The sequence below is a fragment of the Moschus berezovskii genome, chromosome 11 (genome assembly GCF_049115385.1).
Source record: "Moschus berezovskii isolate FMDL1 chromosome 11, NW_MosBer_1.0, whole genome shotgun sequence".
NCBI lineage: Eukaryota > Metazoa > Chordata > Mammalia > Artiodactyla > Moschidae > Moschus > Moschus berezovskii.
Genome location: NC_142470.1, coordinates 269494 through 281926, shown reverse-complemented (window position 1 = coordinate 281926; position 12433 = coordinate 269494). Strand labels below are relative to the sequence as shown.

At 50.2% G+C, this 12433-nt stretch overlaps 1 protein-coding gene across 10 annotated transcripts in view; it reads left to right on the top strand.

Moving 5' to 3' along the window:
- Positions 1-373, top strand: part of EHMT1 (euchromatic histone lysine methyltransferase 1) — a 119898-nt gene extending 119525 nt beyond the window's left edge. For all 10 annotated transcript variants that reach the window (XM_055400834.2, XM_088840962.1, XM_088840961.1 and 7 more), the window contains one exon: positions 57-373. In XM_055400834.2, the coding sequence (XP_055256809.1) occupies positions 57-222 (166 nt within the window). In that variant the 3' untranslated portion in view covers positions 223-373. The remainder of the gene's footprint in view (positions 1-56) is intronic.
- The last annotated feature ends 12060 nt before the right edge of the window (positions 374-12433 follow it).

Here is a 12433-nt window from a genome sequence, read left to right as displayed (position 1 = left end):
GGCGGGGGCGGGGGCGGCCCCGGGGGCGCAGGCCAGACCCCGCTCTCTCTCCGCAGCTTCGACTACGGGCAGCGCTTTTGGGACATCAAGGGCAAGCTGTTCAGCTGCCGCTGCGGCTCCCCCAAGTGCCGGCACTCCGGGGCCGCGCTGGCCCAGCGGCAGGCCGGCGCCCAGGAGGACGGGCTGCCCGACACCAGCTCCTCGCCCGCCGACCCGCTATGAGAGCGCCGCCCGGCGCCCGAGTGGACGCCGTTCGCTGTGGTTTGCGGAGGACGCAGAGGCGTGCAGGAGACCGTCCAGGCTGTCCGGGGCCGCGGGGGGCGGGGCCCGGCTGCGCGGGGACGCCTGGGCTCCTCGCCGGCCTCGCCCTGAGTTCCCGACAGCGGTCTTTCTGTTCCACGTTTCTCGTCTCCCCTCGCGTGCCGTCGCTTCCGGCTCACCCCCGGGCTGGGGGCTGCGTCTTGTCGGCCCGGACTCTGCGTGTGGCCCGCCGTGGCCCGCCTCTGGGCGGCACAGACCCCGTGCCCACTGCCCCCTGCAAGGTCAGGGCCGAGCCACTGCTGACTTTGGAGAAAACGTGGGTTTGCTTTTTAAAGAAATCCTATATCTAGTCCTATACACCAGACCGCTCACGTGTTTCTTTCCGAGGACGCGGCTTGGGGTGCAGGATGGCCATGGCCCCAGAGCACCGCACCTCCTATTGATTTCTAAGCCACATGCTATGATGATGAATAAACTGATTTATTTTCTACCATTATTGGACATTAGGACAAACAAAAAATAAACACAAAAACACAGACAACGGTGCTGATTCTGGTGTGGTTTCTACTCACCATGTGAAAATAAACTATCAACTGTATAAAGAGAACAAAGTGATTTTAGAATAAAATGCAGGAAAAACTTTTTTTAAAATGTTAGTCTTGTAGTGTGAATAAAATCGCTGTCACCTTTTGTGTGATGGCCTGCCAGGTCATATACTTCTTTTTGGCATATACTTTTTTAAACACTGTAATTAGTGCAGTAACAGTGAGTTTTTTTGTGCAACTCTTCTAAAACATTCATAATGCAGTCATGTTTATTTTTTCTGTTAAAATGTTTTTGACAGTTCTAAGAGCAGTCTTTTGGCTCAGACCATTTCTTGTTCTGTTTTCAATGAAATCAATAAAAAAAAAAAAAGAAGTACTTTAAATGAGGCTTCATCATGGTATCATGTTTCAGCTGGTTTCTGCACGACACCCACGCTTCCTGCGAGTGCCACGCGCTCTTGTGGTTCCCACGCAGCCCTGGGGACCAGCGGGCAGGCCCAGCCCTGTGCCGCCTCCGAGCAGGTGGGCCTGCAGCCCCCCCGTCCCTGGAGGAGGATGTGGCCGTCCGTTTCCAGACAGCCCTCGGTGGGGTGTGTACCTGTGCGTGTGCGTGGGGGCTTCTGTGTGTGTCCAGCGCTCCAGAGGCTGGAAGTGGATCTCCAGACGCGGTGACACTGGAGTTAGATGTGGGGAGGCTGGAGACAGCAGAGCTGGGCTTGTCCCCCTCCTACTGGGCATGCCGGCCTCTACAGAACCTCTGGTGCCAAACCTCGCCTTCAAACTCAGGAAGCAGCTTGAATGCTCTGCCTTTTGTACACAGAAATCATTCAGATAGATGCTTTCAGACATTTGTCCAGAACTTGGATTTTGCAGACAGTCCAAGCAGGCTGTTTTCCACGGGGACCGAGGCCCCGTGTTGGGGGGGAGCCAGGGGGACTGAGCTGAGACTGGTCTGCGTGAGAAGCCCTCTCTTCTCCGGGGACTTGCTGCCTTTCTCTCTGGGGGAGGGGTGCGCCTGGACCCCAGCAGGGGTTGTGCTGGCCAGAAGGCCCACCTGCAGCTGGTCTCAGGCCGAGATCACAGCCCTCTGTGCCCCTCAGATCAGGCTTCAAGTCTGGGGGCCAGTGGTGTCCACTGGTTCTGTGCTGGGGCAGGGCCAGTGCCCACAGCTCTTTGTTGACTCGAGATGCAGTCCAGTTGCAAACTGGGGTGTAGGAGAGGTCTGTGGGGCGGGGTTCCCCACGGGGCGTTTTGGCAGCGGGTGCCGGGCAGTTGGGTGTGTTCCCTGGTCCTGCAGGGTCTGCACCGCCCCTCGGTGCCCCCACCGCCAAGATGCTCCCGTGAGGGGCTGCCCAGGTCATGGGGGCAGGCCAGAGGCCTCCCGTGGGGTGGGAGGCGCATGGGTGGAGCGGGAGGGTCTCACCCGGCTGCTCACTCCTCAAGGCAGACCTCTCAGTCCCCCCTGCCTTGGGGGCTCCTGTGCCCCGGCCTGCCCAGGTCCAGACCGCAACCTCCTCCATGCTTCCCGACAGCTGCTCCCATTTCCACTGACACAGGCAGAAAGGAGGGTTCCAGGCCTCGTCTTTTTCTGCCTGTGCGGTTACCCTCCACCCGCACCGCCCTCTGATTGTCAGAGGAAAAGGACCCGAGTGCCGCTGCTTCGCTGCTGATACACCGAACGTCTCATTATTGACAGGCGGGCCTTCCCTCTGTGTGAGTTGCCTTGTAAAATTTAATTGTGTCATTTATATTTCTCATTGATTTGTGTCGTCTCTTTATATATTGTAAGGGCTTCACCGGTAGCTCAGTTGGTAAAAAATCTGCCTGCAATGCAGGAAACCCTGATTCGATTTCTGGGTTGGGAAGATCTGCTGGAGAAGGGAAAGGCTACCCACTCCAGTATTCTTGGGCTTCCCTTGTGGCTCAGCGGGTAAAGAATCAGCCTGCAATGCGGGAGACCTGGCTTTGATCCTTGGGTTGGGAAGATCCCCTGGAGAAGGGAAAGGCTACCCACTCCAGTATTCTGGCCTGGAGAATCCCATGGACTGTGTAGTCCATGGGGTCGCAATGAGTCGGACATGACTGAGCAACTTTCACTTCACTTAATATGTTGTATCCTTTTACTCATGGTAAACCTACATTTTTATATGGTAATGTCTCTTGTGATTTCCGATTTTGTACCATATTTAGAAAGACTTTCATCTCCAAATTGCAAAAATATTCTCACTTCTCTAGCAGTCCAATGGTTAAGAGCCTGGGTTTCCACTGCAGGGGCAAAGATCACCCGTCAGAAGATCCTTCATGCCTTGTGGTGTAGCCAAAAAAAAAAAAAAATTATAAAAATATTCTCTGGTACCTGTTCAGTATTTTAATGGAAGTTTAACTATTGAATCTAGGTGGGATGTATTTGGTATGTGTTGTGAAAAATCTTAAACGTGAATATGGAGGAGTAATCCTCCCAGGTGGTTCAAGGGTAAAGAATCTGCCTGCTAGTGTAGGAGACCTGAGTTTGATCCCTAGGGCAGGAAGCCCCTGAAGAAGGGATTGGCAACCCACTCCAGTGTTCCTGCCTGGAGAATTCCATGGGCAGAGAAGCCTGTTGGGCTGCAGTCCATGGGGTTGCAAAGGGTTAGACACGACTGAGCAGCTAACACACTTAACCTCTGTCCAGTGAGCTGCATGGCTCTTTTGTGTACAACCGAGCAAACTATGACCCACGCCTTTGCCCAAATGACCCTCCCCTCTGGAGGTGCAGGCTGTTTGCCTCCCCGAGAAATCTCCTGCCCCTCCCTGTCCTCCCCAGCTGGTCCCGCCTTTGAAATGCAGCCCCTGTTCTAAGCCTCACATCTGCGGACTTGCAGGCTGCTCTTTCTGTTAAGTGTCTCTGCTCAGCTGGTTTCTGCTCACGTTCCATAAAGCACCGGCTCATCTGTCCTTTTCTCCCTGAGGTGCGTCCTCAGTGGGAATAGCCAGGCTCGTTTGCCCCTCCACCGGTGCGTGCGCACCCATGCCGTTTCCACTGGGAACTTGTCGCTGCAGCCGCCGCGAACACCCTGGTGCCTTCTGTGTGTCTCAGGTGCATCTGGTCGGCCTGAGTGCTGGTCTTTGAGTCTGCCTGTCCTAGAGGATCTCACTGTGGTTTTGATTGGCATCCGCTGCTGACTCGTGATGCTGGGCACTTTCCAGAAGCTTGTTGCCTCCTGTGTGTCTTCCTTTGCCAAGTGTCTGTTAAGTCTTGTGTATGTTTTTAATTGGCCTCTAGTCAAGGCTATGGTTTTTCCAGTGGTCATGTATGGATGTGAGAGTTGGACTGTGAAGAAAGCTGAACGCCAAAGAATTGATGCTTTTGAACTGTGGTGTTGGAGAAGACTCTTGAGAGTCCCTTGGACTGCAAGAAGATCCAACCAGTCCATCCTAAAGGAGATCACTGGGTGTTCATTGGAAGGCCTGATGTTGAAGCTGAAACTCCAATGCTTTGGCCACCTCATGCAGAGTTGACTCATTGGAAAAGACTGATGTTGGGAGGGATTGAGGGTAGGAGGAGAAGGGGACGACAGAGGATGAGATGGCTGGATGGCATCATTGACTCGATAAACATAGGTTTGGGTAGACTCCGGGATTTGGTGATGGACAGGGAGGCCTGGCGTGCTGTGGTTCATGGGGTCGCAAAGAGTCGGATATGACTGAGCGACCGAACTGAACTGATCTGTCCATTACTGAGTGTAGGAGTTATTTATTTGTCCAGTGCAAGTCCTTTGCCACATTGTTGCTGTTTAGTTGCTCAGTCTTGTCTGACTCTTTTGTGACCCCATGGACTGCTCCTCTGTCCATGGGATTTCCCAGAGGAGAGTACTAGAATGGATTGCCATTTCCTTCTCCAGGGGATCTTCCTGAACCAGGGATTGAATCCAGGTCTCCTGCATTGACAGGCAGATTCTTTACCACTGCACCACCTGGGAAGCCTCTTTTTTTAAACTTCATAAGTCGTTATTGGGATACAGTTGACGTATCAGAAAATGCACCCATTTTAAGTTTCTTGAAAGTGAAAGTCACTCAGTCATGTTTGACTCTTTGTGACCCTGTGGACTGTAGCCTGCCAGGCTCCTCTGTCCATGGGGATCTACCCAACCCAGGGATCAAACCCAGGTCTCCCACACTGCAGGTGAGTTTACCATCTGAGCCACCAGGGAAGCCCAAGAATACTAGAGAGGGTAGCCTATCCCTTCTCCAGGGGATGTTCTCGACCCAGGAATCGAACTGTGGTCTCCTGCGTTGCAGGCGGATTCTTTGTCAGCTGAGCTGCCAGGGAGGCCCTATGTGTTTCATGAGTTTTAACAAGTGTCTGTGCTTGTGTGGCCGTGTCCATGGTCAGGACACGATGACTGTCTTGTTGCCTCAGGCTCCCCTGCTGCCGCTTCGTCGTCCACTGCCTGCCCTGGGGGCACTGACCTGCCCTGGCCTTCAGACCAACACCTCCTGCTCTAGGCCTTTCTATAACTGGAGTCACACACCGTGGGTTCCATCATGTCTGTCTTCCTTGGCTTAATGTGTGCTTTAGAATTTTGAAACCATCTCAGATTTATGGAGAACTGCGAGCATAACACAGACAGCGTCCTTCCTCTGAGTCATCGGGGGACAGGTTTCCTCCTCCCCGGTGCCCCAGCGCCACTGGCACCCGGCTGTGATGCTCCGTCCCCGTGGCGACCCTCAGGCTGCGGGCAGCCCCTGCCCGCTCAGCCGCTGCTCTGTGCGGCCGTCTCATCTCCGTCATCCGAGCCAGGGCAGGCCCACTGCCTGTTTCAGGGACTTGACTGTGCAGAGGGTGGGTTGGTGCTCTTGTCTCCTCAGGGACGGGTTCGGGGCTGCGTCTTGGCAGGGACACGTCAGACATGGCACTGGGTCCTGGTGTGGTCTCCCGGGTGGCCCACGAGTTGGGTTTGGTCCGTTTATTGATATGCAAGCTTGAGATCATTGGCCTGAGATCCAGTCTTCCCCACAGTTCGGTTTTCTTGTTGTAATTCATAAATCCTTTGTGGGGGAAAGGTCCCATCTTTCATTAGGCTTCCTGTTACTCCTGGGGGTACATACGCATGAGTTCCTACGACGCCCAGCGGGTCACAGTCCGTCACTCATTATTCAGCAGCTGAGGTGTCAAAGGGTGGATGTGGTGGCACCCTCTCAAGATTTCTTCTCTCGCTGAGCACACCTCTCTTTACGGCGTGAGACGCCCCGGGCTCGCTGGTGCCTTCCCTGCCCCCGTCCGATTCCGCTGGTTTTCTAAAACTTCGGCCTGCCGTTGCTCTGTTTTCTGCTTGTGTGGCGCGCTCTCTGTGCCTTCCCGTCTTCGCAGGCTGCCTTTTGCTTGAGTGTGTTCTGCGGTCGGTCCTGCCGGCGGCCCTTCTTGTGTCTCTCACTGCTTACTCTGGGGTTCGCTCTCGGGGGACCGCAGCCTGCTCTCCGGCGGCATCACCCAGGCCGCTGCCCGTGTGAGGGCTCTCTTTCCAGCGGGACGGGCCCGCTTGCCCAGCTGTCGCTCACTGTAGTCCCTAGAGTGTATGCCCCGAGGTGTTTGTTGTCTTTGCTCTGCTAGCCAGTTGATGTCCTCAGCCTTAATCTGTGCCCGTCTACTCGATCTCTCACTGGTTTCCTTTTTTAACAGCTTTATGGAAATGCAAGTGCGCACCATGCGGTCCCACACCCCTTGCAGGGTGCCTGCCGGTGGGTTTAGTGTGTTCACAGGAGCCTCAGCCATCATCACAGTATTAACGCTGTCATCGCCCAGGAAGAGCCCCAGTCCCTGCTGCCCCAGCCCAGACTCCTTGCAACAGAGTATCCCCACGTCTGTCTCCCAACCATTACAGCACTGCTGCCATTATTCATCTCCTGTTTCCACATACACAGTCACCCACTGCACGGTTAAATTACAAGTAAGACTAAGAAAATTACAGTTTTGTGCTTTCACTAAATTTATTCCTTCTCTGACTCTCATCATGTAGATTTGACCTTCTAGTTAGTGCTATTTTTCTTTTCTCTGAAGAATTTCGTTTAACATTTATTGCACAAAGGTTTGTTGTTCAGTCACTCAGTCACATCTGACTTTTTGTGACCCCATGGACTGCAGCATGCCAGGCCTCCCTGTCCATCACCAACTCCGGGAGCTTACCCAAACTCATGTCCATCGAGTTGGTGATGCCATCCAGCCATATCATCCTCTGTCGTCCCCTTCTCCTTCTGCCTTCAATCTTCCCCAGTATCAGGTTCTTTTCCAGTGAGTCAGCTCATCAGATCAGGTGGCCAAAGTACTGGAGCTTCAGCTTTAGCATCAGTCCTTCCAATGAATATTCAGGACTGATTTCCTTTAGGATGGACTCGTTTCATCTCCTTGCAGTCCAAGGGACTCTCAAGAGTCTTCTCCAACACCGCAGTTCAAAAGCATCAGTTCTTTGGCTCTCAGCCTTCCTTATGGTCCAGCTCTCACATCCATACATGACCACTGGAAAAACCATAGCTTCGACTAGACGGACCTTTGTCCACAAAGTAACGTCCCTGCTTTTGAATATACTGTCTAAGGTTGTCATAGCTTTTCTTCCAAGGAGCAAGCGTCTTTTAATTTCCTGGCTGCAGTCACCTCTGCAGTGATTTTGGAGCCCAAGAAAATAAAATCTGTCACTTTTTTCATTGTTTCCCCATCTATTTGCCATGAAGTGATGGAACCGGATGCCATGACCTTAGATTTTTGAATGTTGAGCTGTAAGCCAGCTTCTTCACTTTCCTCTTTCACTTTTATCAAGAGACTCTTTAGTTCTTCACTTTCTGCCGTGAGGATGGTGTTATCTGCATATCTGGAGTTATTGATATTTCTCCTGGCAGTCTTGATTCCAGCTTGTGCTTCATCCAGCCCAGGATTTCACATGATGTACTCCGCATATAAGTTAAATAAGCTGGGTGACAATGTACAACCTTGATGTACTCCTTTCCCAATTTGGAACTAGTCCTTTGTTCCATGTCCAGTTCTAACTGTTGCTTCCTGACCTTATACAGGTGGCAGGTTTCTCAGGAGGTAGGTAAGGTGGTCTGGTAGTCCCATCTCTTGAAGAATTTTCCACAGTTTGTTGTGATCCACACAGTCAAAGGCTTTAGTATAGTCAATGAAGCAGTAGTAGATGTTTTTCTGGAACTCTCTTACTTTTTCTATGATCCAGCGAATGTGGACAATTTGATCTCTGGTTCCTCTGCCTTTTCTGAATCCAGTTTGTACCTCTGGGAGTTCTCAGTTCACATACTGCTGAAACCTAGCTGGAAAGATTTTGAGCATTACCTTGCTAAATTGTGAAATGCATGCAGTTGTGCAGTACATTGAATGTTCTTGGGCATTACCTTTCTTTGGGATTATAATGAAAACTGAACTTTTCCAGTCCTGTGGCCACTGCTCAGTTTTCCAAGTTTGTTGGCATATTGAGTGCAGCACTTTCATAGCATTGTCTCTTAGGACTTGAAATATTTCAACTGGAATTCAGTCACCTCCACTAGCTTTGTTCGTAGTGATGCTTCCTAAGGCCCACTTGACTTCACATTCCAGGATGTCTGGCTCTAGGTGAGTGATCCCAGCATCGTGGTTATCTGGGTCGTGAAGACCTTTTTTGTACAGTTCTTCTGTGTATTCTTGCCGCGTCTTCTAATATTTTCTGCTTCTGTTAGGTCCATACCGCTTCTGTCCTTTATTCTCATTTTTGCATGAAATGTTCCCTTGGTGTCTCTGATTTTCTTGAATAATCTCTTGTCTTTCCCATTCTGTTGTTTTCCTCTGTTTCTTTGCATTGATCACTGAGGAAGGCTTTCTTATCTCTCCTTGCTGTTCTTTGAAACTCTGCATTCAGAGGGGTTTATCTTTCTTTTTTTTTTTTCTCCTTTGCTTTTCACTTCTCTTCTTTTCTCAGCTATTTGTAAGGCCTCCTCAGACAGCCATTTTGCCTTTTTGCATTTCCTTTTCTTGGGGATGGTTTTGATCACCACCTCCTTTTCAGTGTTACAAACCTCCATCCATAGTTCTTCAGGCACTCTGTCTATCAGATCTAATCCCTTGAGTCTATTTCTCACTTCCACCCTATAATCCTAAGGGATTTGATTTAGGTCATACCTGAGTGGCCAAGTGGTTTTCCCTACTTTCTTAAGTCTGAATTTGGCAATAAGGAGTTCATGATCTGAGCCACAGTCAGCTCCTGGTCTTGTTTTTGCTGACTGTATAGAGCTTCTCCATCTTTGGCTGCAAAGAATATAATCAATCTGATTTCGGTGTTGACCATCTGGTGATGTCCATGTGTAGAGTCTTCTCTTGTGTTGTTGGAAGAGGGTGTTTGCTATGACCAGTGCGTTCTCTTGGAAAAACTCTATTAGCCTTTGCTCTGCTTCATTCCGTGCTCCAAGGCCAAATTTGCCTGTTACTCCAGGTGTTTCTTGACTTCCTACTTTTGCATTCCAGGCCCCTATAATGAAAAGGACATCTTTTTGGGTATTAGTTCTAGAAGGTCTTGTAGGTCTCATAGAACCATTCAACTTCAGCTTCTTCAGTGTTACTGGTTGGGGCATAGACTTTGATTACTGTGATATAGGATGGTTTGCCTTCGAAACAAATGGAGATCCTTCTGTCATTTTTGAGGTTGCCTCCAAGTGCTGCATTTCGATTCTTCTGTTGACTGTGGAGGGCGGCTCCATTTCTTCTGAGGGATTCCTGCCCACAGTAATGTAACGGTCACCTGAGTTACATTCCCCCATTCCTGTCCATTTTAGTTCACCGATTCCTAAACTGTCGATACTCACCCTTGCCACCTCCTGTTTGACCACTTCCAATTTACCTTGATTCCTGGACCTAACATTCCAGGTTCCTAGGCAATATTGTTCTTTACAGCATTGAACTTTACTTTCACCAGCAGACGCATCCACAGCTGGGCGTTGGTTTTGCTTTGGCTCCATCTCTTCATTCCTTCCAGGGTTGTTTCTCCACTGATCTCCAGTAGCATATTGGGCACCTACAGACCTGGGGAGTTCCTCTTTCAGTGTCATGTCTTTTTGCCTTTTCATACAGTTCATGAGGTTCTCAAGGCAAAAACGCTGAAGTGGTTTGCCATTCCTTTCTCAGAGGACCACGTTTTGTCAGAACCCTCCACCATGGCCCGCCTGAATACGTGGCCCTACATGGCATGGCTCATAGTTTCATAGAGTTAGACGAGGCTGTGGTCCATGTGGCCAGTTTGGTTAGTTTTCTGTGATTGTGGTTTTCCTTCTGTCTGCTTTCTGATGGGGAAGGATGAGACGGCACAAACTAAACCTTCTGTGCCCCAGCACCCAGGAGGAAGGAGCAGTGACCCCACAGGAGACTGAGCCGGCCTCACCGGGGCGTGTTTGAGGGTCCCTGGAGGAGGTGTGGGTTGACAGTGGCCTGTCGCGGGGTCAGGGGGACTGGCTGCAGAAGTCCTGGGAGGCGTGCATGCTGGCATAAGTCCTTTTTGAGGAGGTTGCCATTACCCCACCATCGTTTGGCCTCAGGGCAAACTACAGGGTGGGAGCACAGCCCCACCGTCAGCAGAAAATTTCATGAAAGATTTACTGAGCATGGCCTTGCCCACCAGAGCAAGTCCCAGTTTTCCCCACAGCCAATCCCTCCCATCAGGAAGCTTCCACAAGCCTCTTATCCTTATCCACCAGAGGGCACAAAGCCTTGCCAGTGATGAATTCTGGTTTTATTCGTATGGGAGTCTTAATTTCTCCTTCAGTTTTTTAAAAAATATTCATTCGTTTTTGGCTGTACTGGGTCTTCGTTGCTGCTCGAGTGCTTTTCTCTGGTGCAGGGTGGGGGACTCTCCAGTTGTGGATCGTGGGCTCTAGAGCGCAGGTCCAGTGGTTGTGGTGCTCAGGCTTAGTTGCTCTGTGACATGTGGGATCCTCGCGGGTCAAGGACCGAACCCGTGTCCCCTGCTTTGGCAGATGGATTCTGTTAAGACTCCATCTTCCCTGGAGCACCAGGGAAGTCTCTTTCCATCACTTTTGAATGATTCTTTCGCTGGCAGAGGGTGAGATGGTTGGATGGCATCACCGACTCAATGGACATGAGTTTGAGCAAACTCGGAGAAATAGTGAAGGACAGGCAAGCCTGGTGTGCTGCAGTCCATGGGGTCGCAAAGAGTCAGACACGACTGAGCGACTGAACAACAGCAAAAGTAGAATTCTCGGTTGGCAGGGCGTTTGCTTTCAACACTCTTTCGTTCTACTCTCTTCTTACTTGCATGGTTTCAGAGGAGAAGCTGGGTGTAATTCTTACCACAGTTCCTGTGTAGGTATGGTGTTCTCCCCAACTCCCCTAGCTACTCTCAAAGTTTTCTCTTTGTTTTTGGTTTTCTGCCTGAACGTGTTCTGTGGTATTTGTTTGTTGTGCTCTCTGAGCTTCCCGAGCTATTGTGAAGAGCACGCGGTGTGTATTTCAGGTGGTTGCTTCCCGTTCATCAACGAGAAGCTCGAGGGGCGATCTTGATTCTTTATGCTAAGAGCCTGGCGGTGCCCCAAGAGGTGCCCCTAGAGTGAGGCCCCCTAACACCGGCCTGGAAGTTTCCCACTCCCATCCTAGCTCGTTCTCTGCCTCTGGTAATGTGTCCGAGTTACTTGGTGTTCCCGCCAATTTATGGCTCCAGTGGTTTCTGGTCCAGTGAGTGGATCTCAGCCAGGGCTGTCTATACCTGCCTGTCTCTAGAATCCAGGAGGTGGTTCGTGCTGTGACCTCAGTTCTCTGACAGGTTCAGGGAAAGCCGTTGGCTTCAGTTTTTTCAGTCTTATTGTAATGTTGGGAGTGTTCACTTAGGTCTACATGTCAGACCTGAAACTTGAAGTTCAGTATCATTTAAAGAAATTAAAAAATGAGAGAAAAGGTATTTTACATTATATACATTTACAGTTTCCAGTGCTCTTCTTTTCTTTGCAAATCCAGATTTCCAACTACTGTCATTTTCTTTAGCCTGAAAAAAATCTAAAAAAAAATTTAGCATAGATTTTTCTAGCAAATAATTTTTTCTTCTTTGTCCAGAAGCCTCTTTGTTTCATCTCAGTTTTGAAGGTTGTTTCGGTCTAAACTCCCAGGTTGAAAGTTCATCCCCCTTTTCAGTGCAGACGCTGTCTCCTCGCCTTCGGAACTGCCTTGTCTCTGAGGAAGCGTCCGTGGTTGCTGTGCAGCGTCCCGTCTGTGTAGCTCATCCGTGACTTTTCATGGGTTCCCATGCTGGCCGTGGCGTTTGGGTCTTGAATGGTCTCAGTTTCTCTTCTGAGATTCCCTCTCTGTGACTTCATTATACTCATGTTTTTCCTTAACTCTTTGAACGTAATTATGATGGCTTTTTTAATGTGTCTGTATTAATCCTGTCACACCTGTTTTGTTTCTGTTGACTGATCTTTCTCCTAGTTAATGTCATGTTCCGACACTTCTCGTGGGTGATAATTTTTAATTAGATGATGGGCAGTATGAATCCTGTGTTAAGGGTCTGGAGTTTGTTGTCTTTCTCTGGGAAGCATTGGCAAATAGTGACTTTACTTTTAGATAAGCTTGATCATCTCAAGTCTTTATTTTATGTCTTTTTTTGGGGAAG